Below are 19,054 nucleotides of genomic sequence, written 5' to 3'. Positions count from 1 at the left end.
GGCAGCACTCTGCAAAGGCAAGCGGAGGGAGAAGAAACCTGGAATGATAGAAAGATCCAGTAGCAACGCACTAATTCAGGCATGATATAGAAAACTAAGATGATGTGGGTACAAGAAAAGGAGTCATGACACCATTATGAAGGAAGAACTTTGAATGACAGTGCTGGTCAAAAAAGGAAGATGACTGAAAGTTAAGTGACTCTCATTCTGCATGAGGACCCCTGTGACAGAAATTTGGAAGAGGGGGTGGTGTGGCTGGTCTAGGTGTAAAAATGATGGGCTGAAATTTAGATATTTTGAGTTCAAAAGATAAGGGGCATTTAAGTAGGTGTTTAGCAGTGAGCTGGACACACACAGCTATAGTTCAAGAGAGTGAAGGGCCAAAAGTGAGTCATCAAGGCTGCCTACAATGAGAAGAGAAGAGGAAGGGCTGAAACACTGGGGTTCACCTACTATACGGGCCAACAAAAATCCAAGGAAGGCAATCAAAGAGTAACTGACAGAAAATGAAGCACAAAATCAGGAATACATAAGGCACCCCTTTGGTAAAGTCAAAAGAAAAGTTTCCTGGAGGATGGGGTGTTATATAGTTAAGAAGATGGTCTGAGGAACATCAGTTCCCTTGAAAAACACATTTGCAATAAAGCAACATGAGCAGAAACTTGACTAAGAAAGAATGAACCGATACCGAAGAACTGCATGCAGGAAGTAGATTTCTAAAAGTAATCTAAAAACAAAATTAAATCTTTAGTTTCCATGCTACCACCTCAAATTAGAAAGGTCATAGAAACCATAGCATGACCAGGATAGGTATAATCATCTCTGCAGAATAGAAGCCCTGAAAATGGACTTCATGCCATGCTTTGTATTTTTAGTCTCTCTTTAATGGCAATACATAAAGCGGCAGCATATAGCGTTTAAGTTATACTTAAAACGCTATAGTTTTAAGGCACTGTGACCAAGAAATAATCAGAAAATATAGAAACATGCAGCTGTGTGAAACACAGGGAAAACCTTTAAGGCAAAGAAAAATAAAAACAAAATCCAAAACATATTAAGATGAATCTGTACAGTTTGGTGAGACAAAGTTGGAAAGTTGAATAACATGCCATTTAGCTTGCTGGATTATTATAATGAATTTTTAACGGGCGAAATCCTAAAAGGAAAAGTGCTTCTAGCTCAATGTGAGTTTACAGAAATATTTCACCTAACTAGTTGTACCGTCTAACGCAAATACCTAGCCTCCAAGTCTCACTCTCCCTAGGTGTATTTCTTGCTAAATAATTCGCAAACCAATTTTTGTTTGTTTGTTTGTTTGTTTGAGATAGGGTCTCACTCTGTCACCTAGGCTGGAGTGCAGTGGCGCAATCTCGACTCACTGCAACCTCTGCCTCTCCGGTTCAGGTGATTCTCATGCCTCGGCTTCCCAAGTAGCTGAGATTACAGGCGTGCACCACCATGCCCAGCTAATTTTTGTATTTTTAGTAGACATGGGTTTTCACCATACTGGCCAGGCTGGTCTCAAACTCCTAGCCTCAAGTGATCCATCCACCCCGGCCTCCCAAAGTGCTGGGATTACAGGCATGAACCACCACACCTGGCCCTCACAAACTAATTTTTATCTTTGGTGCCACAAGATTTTATGATAATGGGTAAGACTCCCAGGAGGTACATGCACAAAATCAAAGAGTCAACATGAAATGCTAAAAATGTGAACATCTGGAGATTAGCAGTCATGCCTTTTGTGTTTTCCCATTAGAATCAAGAATGTCAGGACTAATTACTTCTACATCACCTCCTCTATTATGTCACCAGAACCTCTTTCACCCTCCAACTCACTCAGATAAGTAATAAAACCTACGTGGCAAATTGGAAAAATTAAATATGTTTTCACATATTCTGAAATTGAACTTTGATGCAAATGTGTTCAGATAACCCATCTTCGGAAATAAGACAAATAAGAATCCATAATCTGAGGTGGGATTGAAAACTCAGGAGCCAAGGAACAAAGAAAGACAAGTGGGTGACTCCAGGCTTCACTGATCTTTTGGGCTTGGCTGGGCAAATCACTTATCCTAAGCTTCAGTGTCCTTATCTGCAAAATGGACATAATATCTCCCTCTAGAGACTTGTTGTAAGGCCCAAATGAAACATAACAAAGAGCCTGCCACAAAGCAGGACCTCAATACATGGCAACTATTTAGATCATCTTCCATGGAGAACTTCCTAGTGGGAGTGAATGTGATGATTAGCTGATCTAAGTATTTTAAGAGAGGGCTGGAAGAAAAAGAGGTAGTTGACAGTTTTCTCACTGTAAATTTCCAAACCAGGCAGAGTGACAACAACCAGGTTTCAGGGCCATCAGAGCTACACCTGGGCCGTGAATAGTGCCTACACCAAGGTGACTACCCCACCCTATGATGACACCCCTAGGACAGGCCTCAGTCTTCTCACTCCCTCCAACTGCAACAAGCTCCTGGGGGGACAACCACATGGTTTTGTTTTGCTTTGTTTTGCTTGGATACAGAGTCTCGCTTTGTCACCCAGGCTGGAGTGCACTGGCACAATCTAGGTTCACTGCAACCTCCACCTCCTGGGTTCAAGCAATTTTCCTGCCTCAGCCTCCCGAGTAGCTGGGATTACAGTCACATGCCACCATGACTGGCTAGTTTTTGTATTTTCAGTAGAGACAGGGTATTACCATGTTGCCCAGGCTGGTCTCTAACTCCTGACCTGAAGTGATCTACCCTCCTCGGCCTCCCAAAGTGGCTGGGATTACAGGCATGAGCCACTGCACCCAGCCTGATATTTTGTTTCACTGGTAAATTTGCCAAAGGAGAATAAACCAAGCTTTTTCTTCATTATTATTTTCAACCACATTTTACACATTTTATGAAACCCCTGAAGCTCACTGCTTAGGGGGTGCTCCACAAAGGCCTATTAACTAATTGATTCTCAGGAACCTGTTCGACCACTTTCCATTTGACAATAATAGTAGCCTCTTGCTGGGATTTATCACAATTGACTCATTCAAGAACAGAATACTCTCTGGCTCAGAGTAATAAAGCCTGGTAACAAAATTCTGCTGAAACACAAAACAAAACTGCTCCACCGACTGATGGTAGGAAATCATAGTACAGTCAGGTTCCGTCAAAGCCTAATCAAGGCTAACACGTCCACGGAGAACTCAACATGACAGATAACATAAAGAATATTTATAATCGAATTTGACAGGCTCTCATCACTTTACATTAATAAAATGGAAATGTCATATATAGGGATTACATTTTAAAGAGTTTACTGGTAAACTTATAATTGCTTTTGACAGACATAGGTGACTCCTGTGACTAATTTCCCTCATAATTAAATTTGGCTTACGTGAATATTAAAGTCAGTTCTGAGGCCTTAAGCATACCTCTGCAAGGCAGTGAGTAGTCTGAGACGAGGTGACTGGACCATTAAATACACAACTCAGGGAAATCAGCATGAAGATATGAAGAGTCAAAGGCCTATTTAAAGAAAATCCAAGGAAAAGCCAGATGTTTTTCCTGACTTTAATGTACTGTGACCCCAAGGATGAAGGTGTATTCTGACCTATGACTTGTGACTCTTGCCTGTTTTTAGGCACAGGCTTTAGACTGGACAGAAACCACGAGGTAAGGGAGCTACAGATCTGAGGTGGAACAGATAATGGGAAAGGCAGTGAGCAGATTAGACTACCTGATGAGAAGGAAGAGTGGAAGCCCGAAGAGAAACAGAGGGCCAGAGGCACAACACTCTAGAATAACCCAACTTCCTCAAGGAGGGTCCCTGGTCCGTCGTCACAGGGAGGGAACCATGATGGAAGAAGATATGGAGGTGGGATTAAGAAGCAACCACTGAAACATCAAGTAGGCTGGGCACAATGGAGAAAGCGGCAAATTGTTATGAATGGTGAACACCTGTAAAAAGCAAAATAATAATACCCCATGCTGAAATAGAGAAGGGGGCATAAATTCATCTTCTGCCCTTCTCTTCCTTACTCAATTCTCCTAACCTTTGGCACCCTTGAGATATCCCAGATATACTACATTTGAGGGTACATCTACACATCTTTCTACTCCGGTTCTACAGTACCTTCCATTAGCCCTTGAGTCTTCCCGGATACTAGGAGAGACGGGATTAGGTGTGTGTATGAGGGTGGGGTGCTTAATCATTAATCCAGTCAACATCTGATATACCTGGCCCTGTACTACACAGGAAGAAACTAAAGACACAAAGGAAACACAGTAGCCTACTCTTTTAAGAGGCTTAATTCGTTCTTAGAAACAAAGTGGCATGAGGCAAGGGCATGGAATTTAGAATCTGAGGACTGGGATCAAATCTTGCCTATGCTATGTAATAGCCATTTTCATCTCAGAAATAAATCTGTTCCTGTTAGTCTCAATTTCTTCATCTGTTAAATGGAGTTAATAATAGAACTACTTCACAGGGTTGTCAAGAGCATTGGTCAGGTGCCAGGCATTTCTATCAGTGACCCATTGTTCTGGGATTTCTACAGAAGTGCCTCACTCCTCTCTCCCGTCTTCTCCATTCTGTGACCTTCAAGAGTTAAGGACAGGTAAGAGGTCAAAAAAAAAAAAAAAAGGTGAAGGGGGAAAATGCCTCTAAAACTATATTCAGATCCCAATGTGAAAGGTTTCTTTAATGATCAAATCATGAAGACCGTTCACAGCATTTCTGCTTATTCAGTGAGCCTATGCAAGATGTCCATTTTCTTCTTCATGTAACTAGAAACCAGGAGCTATGCTCACATATGCCCCAAAGTCCTCTTGATAAAGACTAATGCTCCTAACGCAGCGTGATGTTGGCTGATTAGTGCCGTGACCATGCACAGTCTTGGGCTGGGCTGAGATAAACAAAGGCGTGCAGAATAAATCAGAAAGCTACACAGCTCACTCTCAGGCAGCAGGCAGGGCTTGCAACACATACTAAAGTAAAAAGGACAACTCACCAACGTGACTGAAGAGGTCATATTGCCAAGGATGGTGGGAAAATGGGAACGCATCAAATAAGAGTCCACACTTAAATCACAGACAATACAACACACAGGAGAATTGCTTAAACCAACATAGAACATTCTCCAAATCACGCCAGGCAGCAGAACTTGGTTGGAATTTAATGAGCTGAGAGCATCTCAGGATTCCACAAAGCTGTTCAAGTAAGGCAGAAAGCTTACAGGGAGGTATTTTTCAAAATTTCAATTCTCCTCATCTTAAATTATGGTTAATTAATACATGCACAAACTTTTTTTTTTTTTTGAGAAGGAGTCTTGCTCTGTTGCTCAAGCTGGAGGACAGTGGTGCGATCTCGACTCACCGCAATCTCCACCTCCCAGGTTCAGGCAATTCTCCTGTCTCAGACTCCCGAGTAGCTGGGACTACAGGCACACGCCACCACGCCCGGCTACTTTTTGTATTTTTAGTAGAGACGGGGTTTCACCATATTGGTCAGGCTGGTCTCGAACTTCTGACCTCAGGTGATCCACCTGCCTCGGCCTCCCGAAGTGCTGGGATTACAGGTGTGAGCCACCGTACCCAGCCACAAACTTTTTTTTTTTTAAGAGTTGAGGTCTCTCTTTATCACTCAGGCTGAGTTGCAGTGGCATGATCATAGCTCATTGCCATCTTGAATTCCTGGGCTCAAGTGATTGTCCTGCCTCAGCCTCCTAAGTGGCTGGGACTACAGATGCAGGCCACCACATCTGGCTAATTTTTAAACATTTTATAGAGACAGGCTCTCACCATCTTGCACAGGCTGTTCTCAAACTCCTGGGCTCAAGCGATCATCCCACCTCGGCCTCCCAAAGTGCTGGGATTATAGGCATGAGCCACCACACCCAGCCACTACACAAACTTCTTGATCAGTTCACCATGTATAATACATGTTAACCACTAATTCCTATCTCCTGACCAAGAAAAATTGATTTTTCAGGAACAAGCTCCTTCCATGAAATTAAATGCTATTAAATGCTATTATAAACAACTAAACTTTCTTTATTCTGCAATTCTCATAAATGAAGAGTTTTAAGTCATACTGTACACAACTCCTAGCTAACCTATTAGTTTTCTCAGAATACTTGCTTCTTATTTTTTACCCAGGATTAAAAATGTAGCTATAGCTTGAGAAATCCTCGAGTCTTAATTATAAAATTAAAGTACTTACTGACAAGGTAAGTTGGATTTCTTTATGATTGTAGTTTTTGGAAATCCTTTTCTTCAAAGCTTTCACTGCATCTTTTGGCCTATAGCAATAAATACACTGAAATCACCAATTTAGGCATTGCTGAAAACAAGCAGTCTCTCTGAAAAGCAACATGCATTTGGAGAGAGGAATGGCTAAGGAGCAGAAAACTAAGGCCTTGGTTCTACTGTGGGACCCTATGCGAATGACTTAACTTCTTGAACCTAAATTTCTTCACGCATACAGGCAGACAATACCACCTAACCCCTTATGAGAATCAAATAAAATATTTTCGTACAAGACTATTACCTAGAAAGTACTACCCATGAAATGCACTCATTCCTGTATCCCTCTATCAATGCACAGAACCAATTTATAGGAAATGCAACTTCCGAAACAATGAATGTTACCATTTTTATTAAAACTATTAGTATTTCCTGAGCACCCTATAGACAAGGGGATGTAACAGGAATTACAACAAATTAGGTCAGCTGCCAATACGCCACAATTTTATGTTACAAAGAAAGGACTGTTTATAAGGGTCCAAATTTACTTTAAGATTCTCTTTTTGTATTATCAATGAATTGGTATTATCAATGAAATGGTCCCAGAGGAACTAAACATGGTAAATAGGATTATAGGAAAAAAACCATTCACACTTAAAAGTACTAACCATAAGCGCTTTCCATTTATTTATAATCAATAATTAAGTTTGATGTTTTCTTTATCAACATAAGCTAGACTAAATCTCTTTTACTGCCAGTTATCACTTTAATATGCCCAGGAAAATTACCAGAATTGTGTTCCTTAGAATAACTTGTAATTGACTACAAGCAAACCAGTTTGCTCTTCTTAATGACTTTTTTCTTATAACTTCAATTCTCTGAAGTTTAAGAAGTTTAAGAACAAATGATAGCACATGCTATAAGAATACAGCTTAAACATGGGTGAGTTGACATTCAGAAGGAAAAAAATTGTCCTGGGACAGGGAGGAAAAAAGACTGCTAGATTGTTTCCTGGTTACTAAAAATAATTGCCCAGAAATAGGTCACCACCAGGAGTCAACCAGCTTCTTGATAATATTTGACGGTTTCATCAAATACTGGCACTGGGAGCTGGAGATATTCCTAAAGAAGGACACAATCTCTCTTTTTCAATCTTTTTTTTTTTTTTTTTTTTTGAGATAGAGTCTTGCTTTGTTGCCCAGGCTGGAGTGCAGTGGCGTGATCTCTGCTCACTGCAAGCTCCGCCTCCCAGGCTCACGTCATTCTCCTGCCTCAGCCTCCCAAGTATCTGGGACTACAGGCACCCACCACCATGCCTGGCTAATTTTTTTTGTATTTTTTAGTAGAGATGGGGTTTCAACGTGTTAGCCAGGATGGTCTCGATCTCCCGACCTCATGATCCGCCCGCCTCGGCCTCCCAAAGTGCTAGGATTACAGGCATGAGCCACTGCGCCCGGCCTTTTTCAATCTTTTAGAAGGAAGGAATTTGAGCTTCACAGTGACAAAATTTGAAACTATTAAAGAAACTGCCAAGAGGAGAAAAATTATAGTGGATTTATGGATACTCCACATGTTGAAGCAAGCAGCTGCCCCAATATTTCAACCTGACAAGTCTTCAAAAGACAGAGGGCGCCTAATGAATGATGAAAACACTCTTTCAACAACAAAACCGAAATTGCAAGAGAAAACGTGCTGTAGTTCTGATGCTTCTTATCAGAGGCAAATACATGGAAACCATGCTGTACTCACCCATCCTGGGTAGTGTTAATTATGTCACAGATGTGCATGAACTGGCCCCAATCTTCAGTCTGAACTCCAGCAAATGTAGCCTTTTCTGCCAAGAAAAAGCTGTTGAGTCTGAGCTACAACAGAATAAAAAATGTCTGGTATTCCTGAAATAATCTGCCTAGGCTGCACCAGCAAGTGTCATTAAGTTTATATTGCCAAAGGGCAAAGTGATTTTTTTTGGAACAGTTCTCAGTAATTCAGGAATCAATCAGAACCCAAGTTCAGAGTGCTGCTGCAGCAACAGTAATGAGTGACCTATTAATAAAGACCTCAAGCACAACACCTGGCCACAGGCCCAGGCCAGGCCAGCTAAATCTCCACCTGCCTGGCTTTCAGAGAAGGGAACTAGGGCTTGGTGAGCAGCTACCTACAAGGTGAACTGCATAGTGCTAAGTATTTTATCATACACAATTTCATTTAACCCACTGTTAGAGATGATGAGACAGAAGTTCAGAGAGGTTAGGAAATTACCAAAGTTATACAGTCAGTATGAAGTAGAATTGGCATTCAAATCTAGGTTGTTTGGTCCCACTGTTTGTTTTTAAAAATAATTTATTCTCTGGGGGGACAGGAGGAAAGAACTTTTAAAGGAGAGAAGTAATCCGTTGGTCTTAGGAGCCAAAACATTGGCACAACTCCAAATAAAAGTAATACGTTTATTGTCCTATCATCTTAATCTCACGATTCCTTCTAATTTTACCAATTATTATAACTTCAACCAATACTTGCAAAGACACTGCTTACCTCAACTATGTAAAAACTTCCATTGCATACACTTTTACTTTCAGCCTTAATTATTTCAAACTGGCGCTGGATAACTATCCGAATAATAATAAGCATCTAAACTAACCACAGCTGCACCAGGCTGACCAGAATGCTTCTGCACTTGGAACCCTATGATTAGATAATCAGGCATCTTTCCCTCTCCAGACAGCCGCTTTAAGAATACAAGATGTTATCTGGAAAGGGTAATGGAACACTCAGTATGAATGCGCTAACATCTTCCTAAGAGAAGGACAAGATCCCTAAGCATGAAAACACCGGGTTCTGGGGGAAATGGAGAAAAAAACAAAAAAGATAGAGAACGGGAAGAATAAGGACTTGCTTGGGGGAACCCCAAAGTTTAGCTTGCTTTCAATCCAGGAAAAGAACCACTTGAGGCGGGGCCCGGTGGCTCCCGCCTGTAATCCCAATCACTTTGGGAGGCCGAGGTGGGTAGATCACCTGAGGTCAGGAGGTCGAGACCAGCCTGGCCAGCATGGTGAAACTCCATCTCTACTAAAAATACAAAAATTAGCCTGGCGTGGTGGCATGTGCCTGTAGTCCCAGCTACTCGGGAGGCTGAGGAAGGAGAATTGCTTGAACCCGGTAGGGAGAGGTTGCAGTGTGCCGAGAGCTACCGCACTCCAGCCTGGGTGTCACTCCCCGTCTCCAAAAAACAACAACAACAACAACAAAAAACTTGAATCTGGCACCGAATGGACAAAGCTTACCTCCCTAGAAAACTCCTATTCACCCTTCAAAAGCCACAGCAGAATTCATTTCTCCCTTCTCCTAAGTTTTGTGTGTTTTGCATTTTCTTGCATTGCAAAGGTGCCACACAAAACTGTGCCCGTCTTCTCTACAAGAAAGTGAGTTCCCTCAGGTTTGAGACCACGTCTCACCTTGGCCTCACGAGTGCCTGATCCAGGTCCAGGCACATAGCTGACAGTCCATGTTTACAGAATTAAAAAATTAAGCAGACGAATTGCTGAAGTTTCGTTTGCCTATGAAGACAGTCTGAATCCATTTCTGCTTGGGGTTCATTCTAACATCCAACAAAGCACAGCCATTAAGGGAAAGCATCTCCTCAATGGTAGCTACTCTGACCATCTTATAAGGATGTGTAAACTAAGGTTCTGCTTAAGTGGTGTGTTCGGTGTCACAGCAGTTAGTAGAGCTGTGATCTAAATTTTCCAAATCTGGGCCTCTTTACTACAACTACTAGGTTCTCACGATTTCATCACCCCACTAAGTTCCTGACATCATCACACTTTGCCTGGCATTAATATGCACTCGTGCCACACCCAATTCCCAAGGGAGGAATCAGGGAAAAGAAGGAGCAGTGAGCTGGTGCTGGTAAGAGTCCAATCACAGGCTTCTACATACATCATGCAAGGTACATCCGGAGGAGAGAGAAATCATTTAGGTGGATGCTGGTGTAGTCCCTAGTGGCCTGCGAGAGACCTCCGTGGCCCCAGATGGCTCCTATGTTCCCCTCCTCTTCACTCCAATGCCAAGCATTTTCATTCTCTTTGTTTACCCAGAAAAGCAATCCAGGTTGTATAAGCTTGGCACTAGAGAAAACTGGTTTGGGGAGACCTGCCCCTCACAGTAAGGCCACATCACTTGGTCTCCCAGAGCCTCCTCTTCTGATCTGTAAAACGGGCATAACAATACCGTGCCCTGGAGAATGTGCCTTTAGGAATAACTTCCCCCTGGCCGAGAAGTTTCTGGTGTCTCCTCGTGGAGGCCCGAACACTCCATGCCTGACTCCCGCGGTTCACCTGTTTGGTTCCACTCCCCAGGAGGCATCGAAAGGAAGGTACATTTTTGAGGACTGAGGTTCTACAGTGAGTTGGCCAAGAAGGAAACGACGAAAGGAGGCCGGGTGGAATGCGGGTGCCTTGGGAAAGTTGCGGGGGGAGGGGAATAATTTTTTCAAGTTGGACTAACTCCGTCCTCTGCAGGCCGAGAATGGATCAAGCAGGAAAGGATCCCACGGTCCCCTGCCTGCCTGGGCGTCTCTCCCCGCGCCTCCTTACCTATGAGGTGGCCCACGGAGGTCGCGTAGGGATCCCGGTGACTCTTGCCAAACGCCATGGTAGCGCCAGAGGGCCGGGCCCAGGAAATCCGCCTCCACCGCTCCCCGGCTCCCGACTCCACCCGCTCGGTACCCTTGGCTCCTCCTCTTCGCCCGAGCGCTTCCCGGGCTCTGGCGGAGGCGGTGCGTTCTGCGCTGCCGCTGCGGGGCGCGGGCACCGAGCGTGAGGAGCTGGGCGCGGGGCAGGGACGCGAGGGCGGGGCTTCGGGACGCCCAGCGCACCTGCAGCGCGCCCTGCGGGACCCGCGAGGAGGCTGCGCTGCCGGCTGCAGGTGGTACAGGCGGGTAGTGGCGGGTGTATGGAGCCTGCGAGAGTGGCGCGGCCGCCCGCTCGGATCCCAGGTGGGCTTTTCGCCCCGTGCAGGAGGAGCAGGCAGCCCAGAATCTCCAGCCTGGGAATTAGAGACCCAGGCTTTGATCCCGCCGCTTGCTGGGCACCTTGTCACTCTTCTCTGCAGCTCTTTGGCTGCCCTGGGTAGACCAAAGATAATAGGGGGTTAATAACACAAACCTCAGAATTATGAGAATTAAGGGAAGGACGTAACCGGTTATGTCGGTGTCTGGTACCCACAAAATAAATAGTTAGCCACTGAATATATTGAATAACTAGAAATATTTACCCTCGACCTGCCTTTGCCCTAGAGATCCGGGAGGGGAGGTGTGCGCCCTGCCCTTTAAAGTTGTGGTCATGTCTAGGAGGAAGGATTGGCTTCGAATTTAGGGCTTCCCAGGAGCAGGCCCTCTTTGTCTCTCTCCTATTTCCTCGAGGGACCACAGGGCGCCGCCTCGCAAGCTCTTGTTTTCTAACCCCACCTTCTGGGAGCCGTGTTTTCCAGCCTGATTCTAAAAACGGGAGAGGGGCTTTCCGTTTCCTCTGGCAAGGAGTATGCTTGGCTTTAGGCCTGCTTTGTAAATGTAGGTCGGAATCTGAGAAGCCCAACACCTTTCCAGCTGCCCCTTCAGAACCAGAATTTATTTCCTATTCCTTTGCATTCAGTTAACATCTGATTGGCGATGTTAACAATCTCCAGCCAGCAGGAGCCTGCCAGAGAGTGAGGTGTCCCCAGGCGATGTCAGATAGCCATAGATGAGCTCCTGATGCTTGTAGATCCTGTTTCCTGTAGTCTAACTGCCACCCATTTCAAATCTGTTTTTTAGCCCTGGAGATGGTGACTAGGGAGACGAAGGGGACCTGTTTTGACTTATGTCCGTGGTCTTGTGAATTTTAATATAGAGGTCAAAACCAATTGCCATGCACTCCAGGAGGCTAACATTTAATTATCTGTAACTCAATTATTTATAATTTTTCTTGACCAAAGTGAGCCAAAACCTGGGATTCTAAAATCTAGAATGAAATATTCTTGTTGTGATGATATGTCTCATAATGGGATTTGTCCCACGTGTAACTAATATTCTCCACCTGCCTATTCAGGGCGAGTAGCTATTTCAGATGTTGCCGTTTATCAACTTCCTTACTCATCACTATAGCCTCTGCTGACACTGTTGAAAACCTCTTTTGTGACATCACCAACCTAATCTGTATTCCATGCCTCTAGCAAAATATTTTGCCTTTTCTGCAACCTAGAATCAACCTACAATCTCTGAAAAAGAAAACCAATTTTAGCTTAGGCCAATGTTGGTGTCAGTGGCTTTCTATCAGTTAATGAGAACGAGAAAGGAACCAAGCATCCAGAGAGATAGATTTTTAACATACTTCTATGTGGGAGATTTTTCTTCTCGTCTTCTTCTTCTTCTTTTTTTTTTTTTTTTTTTTTTGTTTTTTTCTCCTATGTCTGATTTCCTTACATGACAGGACTGAGGCACCGAGAAAGAGGAGAAACAGTAGCAAGGAGTGTCTTCTGGACTTGATGCTTGGGTGAACAGAACCAAGGTTGATGAGTGCTACCTGTGTTCTATCTCAGCAATGCCTGGCAGAAGTTTTTCTCTCTCCCTGTGCCCTCCAGGGTGTTGTGGTGGTTGTTGCAGCCTTCTCTTCCTGTACTCTGTTCCGTTCTGCATGATCCCTCTTCTCTCCAGGCATGAAAATCAACGTGGTTAATGTTAGTAAAGTCTAGCAGCGGGGACAATAGAATTCACAGCTAAGTTGAGGTCAGAGAAGGAGCAGAATCCCACAGGGGTAAAATGATACCAGGAGTAAAATCTTACCACAATTTCAATTCCAAGAACACTTAGTCAACATTTATTTATGTAAAATGTGCTAAGTGTCTGCAACTAGAAATCTATCTTAATCTTCACAATCCTGAGAGGTGGGTAGTATTAACCTCATTTCTACAAATATATAATCTGAGATTCAGAAAGATCAAGTTTATAAATGGCTTCACTAAAGTTTGACTCATGGCTGCCTGGTTCCAAAGCCTATATTATTGTCACTAGGTGAATCTGTTTATTGAGCCTGATGTCTTACTTTTTTAAAGGATCTGCTTGATTCAGTGCAAGACCTCTTGAAGAATACAGGAATAGGGGAAGTCATATACTTTGCTGGCACAAGGTCCTGCTTTTTTTCTGTTCTTGTTCAATAGCGAATATTTTCTGTGCTAGAACTATATGCCAGATATGTTCTAAACATATTACATGCGTTATCTCATTTAATCACATAATAACGTTATGACACCAGTACCGTTATTACTTTATTTTTCATGTTAGAAAAACCAAAGTAATGGCTGGGCGCGGTGGCTCACACCTGTAATCCTAGCACTTTGGGAGGCCGAGGCAGGCATATCACCTGACGTCAGGAGTTCAAGACCAGCCTGGCCAACATGGTGAAACCCTGTCTTTACTAAAAATACAAAAATTAGCTGGGCGTGGTGGCAGGTGACTGTAATTCCAGCTACACGGGAGGCTGAGGCAGGAGAATCGCTTGAACCCGAGAGGTGGAGACTGCAGTGAGACGAGGTCACGCCACTGCTCTCCAGCCTGGGCAACAGAGTGACTCCGTCTCAAGAAAAAAAGGGGGGGAAATAAGTCAATAATTTTTCACATAGTCACATTGCTAGGGAAGGACTGTCTAATTCCAGAACCTGTGACTTGAATGGCTGTGCTATGTCATCCCTCTTGGATAGAGCTCTAGATGGTAGGTGGTGCCCTTCACTAGTTCACATTTTGAAAGAAGTGGGTTCTAGGGGGCAGTGTCTGTAGAAAGAAGTGACCAAACTTGGCAAGTACACCTGTATAGAAAACAAAGATAACCCACCATCATGATTCATGCAGCTAAGAGATTTTTGCCTTCTCATTTGATTGTTTTTTTGTGTGTTGTGTGTTTGTGTTTTTTTTTTTTGTTTTTTTTTTTGTTTTTTTTTTTTGAGATGGGGTTTCACTCTTCTTGCCCAGGCTGGAGTGCAATGGCACAATCTCAGCTCACCACAACCTTTGCCTCCAGGTTCAAGCGATTCTCCTGCCTCAGCCTCCCTAGTAGCTGGGATTACAGGCTTGTGCCACCATGTTTGGCTAATTTTGTATTTTTAGTAGAGATGGTGTTTCTCCATGTTGGTCAGTTTGGTCTCGAACTCCTGACCTCACGTGATCCACCCGCCTCAGCCTCCCAAAGTGCTGGGATTACAGGTGTGAGCCGCCACGCCAGGCTTGTTCCTTGTTTTAATATTTAAATGTGCTCCCTATAACCCTCCCCATAGTGTATCCACTAGCCTTCTCATTATCCTTCTCTTTTTCCGTGGGTCTAGTTCCAAACACTACCTACTCTCTCCCCCAACTCTCCCACTGTAAAAACTAACTTTCATAGCTATGTGATCTTCAGCTTTAATAGTCATCCTCATCCTCTTTGACCCTCTGCACCACCCATGTGATGGCCCTTCCTTGTTAGCCAGCCTTATCTTTCAGAACACTTCTCTATCCTACTTTTTTTTTTTTTCTCTCTCTCTCTCTCTGACTGCTAATTCTCAATGATCTTCATTTGATTTTATTTTCTTTCCATTCTGCTAGACCTAAGTAAGTCTTCCCACACTTCCGAGGTTCGCCTTTTTCTCTTTCTGCATTTCTCTCATCCCACCTTCTCCTTGTCCCTTCTTTATGAAGTCTTTTCTGACAACTCCCAGAAGAATTTAACTCTTCTTTTCTGTCCCAGGTACAGATTTCTGTCTTATAGTCCACAACATATTATATCACTGATTTGTTTAGAAATCTGTTCCCTGCCTCCTAGATATAGGCCCCACAAAGAAAAAGGACCCATTTGTAGGACTTGGTGTCCTGACACTCAATAGACCTTAAGGGATTTTTTTTTTTTTTTCTGAGATGGAGTTTCACTTTATCACCCAGGCTGGAGTGCAGTAGTGCAATCTCAGCTCACTGCAACCTCTGCCTCCCAGGTTCAAGCGATTCTCCTGCCTCAGCCTCCCAAGTACCTGGGATTACAGGCACACGCCACCATGCCTGGCTAATTTTTGTCTTTTTATTAGAGACAGGGTTTCACCGTGTTGGCCAGGCTGGTCTCGAACTCCTGACCTCAAGTGATCCACCCACCTTGGCCCCCCAAAGTGCTGGGATTACAGGCATGAGCCACCATGCCCAGCCTAAGGGATGTTTATTGAATATATTAATGAATGGCTCCTCAAAATCTTAAGTTGCTGTGTCCTTCCTGAGGTCCAGCCCTTAATTCCCTCCTGGATGCCTTGTTGAAACTTGAACTCAGTATGTCTAGAATTATACTCATCCTTTTTCTCCATTATCTCAATATCCTACCTTACTTACTTGTTTTGACCATAGCAGTCATTCTCAACCATATGCATAGAAATTTCTGGGTTGCTGTAAAGACTAATGATATCTGGGTCCCACCTCAGAGATTCTGATTTAACTAGTCTTGGATGCCTCAAGGTCATCAAGAATTTTAAAGGTCCCTGGATGGGCTAAAGGTACCATAAATTCCCAAACAGAAAATCTTGAAGTTATCCTCAACTTTCATTTCAGTCAGTTCTGGATTTCTCTATGTTCTTCTTTACCTCTCTCCTTGCTTTTTCTTCTCTATGGACACTGTCCAGTCCAGAAATTGTCGATGTCATAAGCCTTAATACTGTTTAGGGATGAAACTAGATTGAAGTTCACGCTTTCCTGAACACAATCAAATCCCTGTGCATTTAAAGACATATTATTTCTCCTTAAAATGGACCTTCTTTTGCACAATTTCTTGCCCATTGTTTTTGAAAACCACATGTACATAATATATGTTCACTGTATTTCCAGTTATATATATATATAGAGAGAGAGAGAGACAGACAGACAGACAGACAGACAGACAGAGATGAGTTCTTACTATGTTACCCAGTCTGGTCTTGAACTCCTGAGCTCAAGTGATCCTCCAACCTCACAGCCTCCCAAAATGTTGGGATTATAGGCCTGAGCCACATCCAGCCTATTTCCAGTTATTTCTTAATATACTATATCTTTGCAACTCCTGATTGTGGAAATTAAAGAACAGCCTTTCTTTTCCAGCTCTTAGGATAACCCTCCATCAGCTTCACACGAGAGGGTTTCTCCCCACCCCAACCCCAGGGCTGTTTTGTTCTGTCTTTATGGGTTTCAGGCTGAACTCAGAGACCCAAGATGAGAGAGGACAAGGCACAGGAAGAGTGAAGAGGGGAACAGTTGTTGACTTCTTACTGTGCCAAGCACTGTACAAAGTGCTTTGGTATCTCCAATAAACTTCAGAATTATTTTTTAAAAAATAATTACTCTCATTTCATTAATTAACTTACCTAAAGTCACTCTGAATATGGAGGTGAATTTGGGTTTTTCTCATTTCCAAGCTTAAGCCTTTTTCCATTGCATCACACTGCCAGCCCCTGCCAGCCCCACCAGCAAGGATCTGTGGCTGATCTTGGAGAGTATCGGAAGCAACAAGCCCAGTGCTCCTTATGCATCAATGCCAACCAGAAGTTTGTTGATTGATTTTAAACCACAATCATTCTCCAGACATTAATCTTTAAATCACAAAAAAAGGTTCATTGGTTTCTCTCATCTGTACAATTAAGAAGCTCCATTGAGAGAGGGGACTAAAGGGTATCTGTTGGTTAAATTTGTCATCTCAGTGGATTCCTGTGAGGCTTAAAACCAAAGTTTTATCTGGAAAATAAACCAAAGGAATCAATATTTTCAAAATCCAAGCCAACCAGCTTTCTGTGAGTTTTATAATATCATCGGTGCACACAACTCATTTGGGGTTTGTCATTTAATTCCTGTGTGTTCCTTTGGGATGCTAGCTTTAGTCTGCAAATCAGATTAACTGGGCTCAAATCAGCTGTCAGGTGGTAAAAAATAATTTCAAATTCATAGGGTTGCTTTGAAAAATAACAAGATATTATATTTATAGCACTTGGAATGATTCTGGGCATATAATAAAGCTCAATAAATATTAACTAGTTATCGTGATCATTTATCCTTCCAATCTACCAGGTGGCCTAAAATTTTCACTATTAGAAAATGGCCTTTGAGGTTTGGCAGTGTCTCTCTAAAAGCCACTACTTAAAGATGCTGTTTGGGAAAAGAAGGTCCTATCGGTACCTACTAGCGTCAGTATAATTACACATTTGGCTTCTGCTAGCATGTTATGAATAATGTGCAACTTGGTGATCGGTTCAATTGAAAAAGGTCTCATAGGAATGGGGCTCTAAAAAGAGACCATGAGCTGGGATTTTGTGGCAGGGGTTGTGAAAGGCTAGCTGCTTTGAGGTTTGTCTTGCAGGAAAGCCTTGAAGGAAGGGGTGTACAGCAAGGGAAACACATTTAATTTCAATGTCAAATTTGGTTCTAATCCCAGGGCTACCATTTACTAATTGATCTTTGACAGGCAAATCACTATTTCAGAACCTTAGTTTCTTTATCTGCAACAATGGAACTAATTGAACATATCTCAAAAAGTAGGTCTCAAGATTAAATGAGTTGACATTTGAATGCTCTTAATAAATGCCTGGCATGTCCTTGGTGTTCAATAACTGTTGGAGCCCAAAGCTTAAAGTAGGCTTCTGTTTCCTGTTTTCCATCATATCATCTTGGTTATGTCCTTTATAACACTGTTTATAATCTGAAATTGTTTTGTGCAATTATTTGTTTACTTGCCTTGCAAGACTTAATATTGCTCCCTTGCTCCACAAAATATACCCTTGTGATTCTATATTGCGCTGCAGCCACAGCCCTCTAGGCCAACTGTTTCCCTCAGGCCCTAAAGCAGATCTCCCCAAAAAGAGCAGATTTGGTCGTCCATTCGTCCTATAACCTGTTTTAGTTTTAGTCCAGCTATAATACCATTTTTAAAAGACATCATCTTGCTGATATTAAGAACAGTCCTCCCACCTCACCTTCTTTTCTCTTCTAATACCATTTGTCGCTGTTGACCTCTGCCTGCTCCTTGAATGCATTTCTTCTCCTACCTACTATGGTGTGATGTGCAGCTCCCCTGTGCTTCTCCTGATTCTACCTACAGTGCTGATTTAAAGCCTCCTTGCCCTCCCCACCTCTCTTTATCCTCTTATTCTGGGTTATTGTCTTCATAGCATTTACTGCTATTTGAAATGCTCTCATTTCTTCATTTGTTTGCGTGTTTATAGATGTCTTCTTATCTGGCTTGGGGAGGGCACAGAAAGTTCTGTTTTGCTCATCACTGCATTATTCAGTGACTGCAACACCACCTTGTATGTTCCATAGTTCATTATATCTAAAACTCTTTCTGTGATAAGATGCACTATTTTTTGGCACAACAAAAAGGAAAAAAAAGCTTCCAGTTAAACTATGAGATACTACTTTCTTATTACTTATAATTTTTATTTTGTGTTTATTTAAATAACGTTTTGAGAATCATTGGACATGACGTTTTGCATATATGACTCTTTTACAAATGTGAAAAGGAAAATGTAAGCAAAATAAATTAACAAAGATGGCCGGGCCTGGTGGTTCACGTCTGTAATCCCATACTTTGGGGGACCTAGGCGGGTGGATCACCTTAGGTCGCAAGTTCGAGATCAGCCTGGCCAACATGGTGAAACCGTGTCTCTACCAAAAATATAAAAATTAGCCGGGCATGGTGGTGGGCGACTGTAATCCCATCTACTTGGGAGGCTGAGGCAGGAGAATCACTTGAACCTGGGAGAGAGGTTGCAATGAGCTGAGATCGTGCCAAGATACTCCAGCCTGGGCGACAAGAGCAAAACTCCAT

At 42.9% G+C, this 19,054-nt stretch overlaps 1 protein-coding gene across 17 annotated transcripts in view; it reads right to left on the bottom strand.

Moving 5' to 3' along the window:
* The window catches only part of TOM1L1 (target of myb1 like 1 membrane trafficking protein), a 59,846-nt gene extending 48,789 nt beyond the window's left edge, over positions 1–11,057 (bottom strand). For 12 of the 17 annotated variants that reach the window (XR_010110568.1, XR_010110570.1, XR_010110569.1 and 9 more), the window contains exons 1-3: positions 10,820–10,952; positions 7,977–8,061; positions 6,205–6,283 (exon numbers count right to left, since the gene is read on the bottom strand). Coding sequence is in view for 11 of the 17 variants with exons in the window: in XM_063598763.1 (XP_063454833.1) it covers positions 6,205–6,283; positions 7,977–8,061; positions 10,820–10,877 (222 nt within the window). In the remaining 6 variants the exon portion in view is untranslated. Of the gene's footprint in view, positions 1–6,204; positions 6,284–7,976; positions 8,090–10,819 lie in introns of all 17 variants that reach the window. The other 5 variants (XM_055101422.2, XM_034942509.3, XM_055101420.2 and 2 more) reach the window with 4 other exon arrangements.
* Between the last annotated feature and the right edge of the window lie 7,997 nt (positions 11,058–19,054).

The sequence above is a fragment of the Pan paniscus genome, chromosome 19 (assembly GCF_029289425.2).
Source record: "Pan paniscus chromosome 19, NHGRI_mPanPan1-v2.0_pri, whole genome shotgun sequence".
NCBI classification, from domain to species: Eukaryota; Metazoa; Chordata; class Mammalia; order Primates; family Hominidae; genus Pan; species Pan paniscus.
This window is presented reverse-complemented; position numbering and strand designations above follow the sequence as displayed.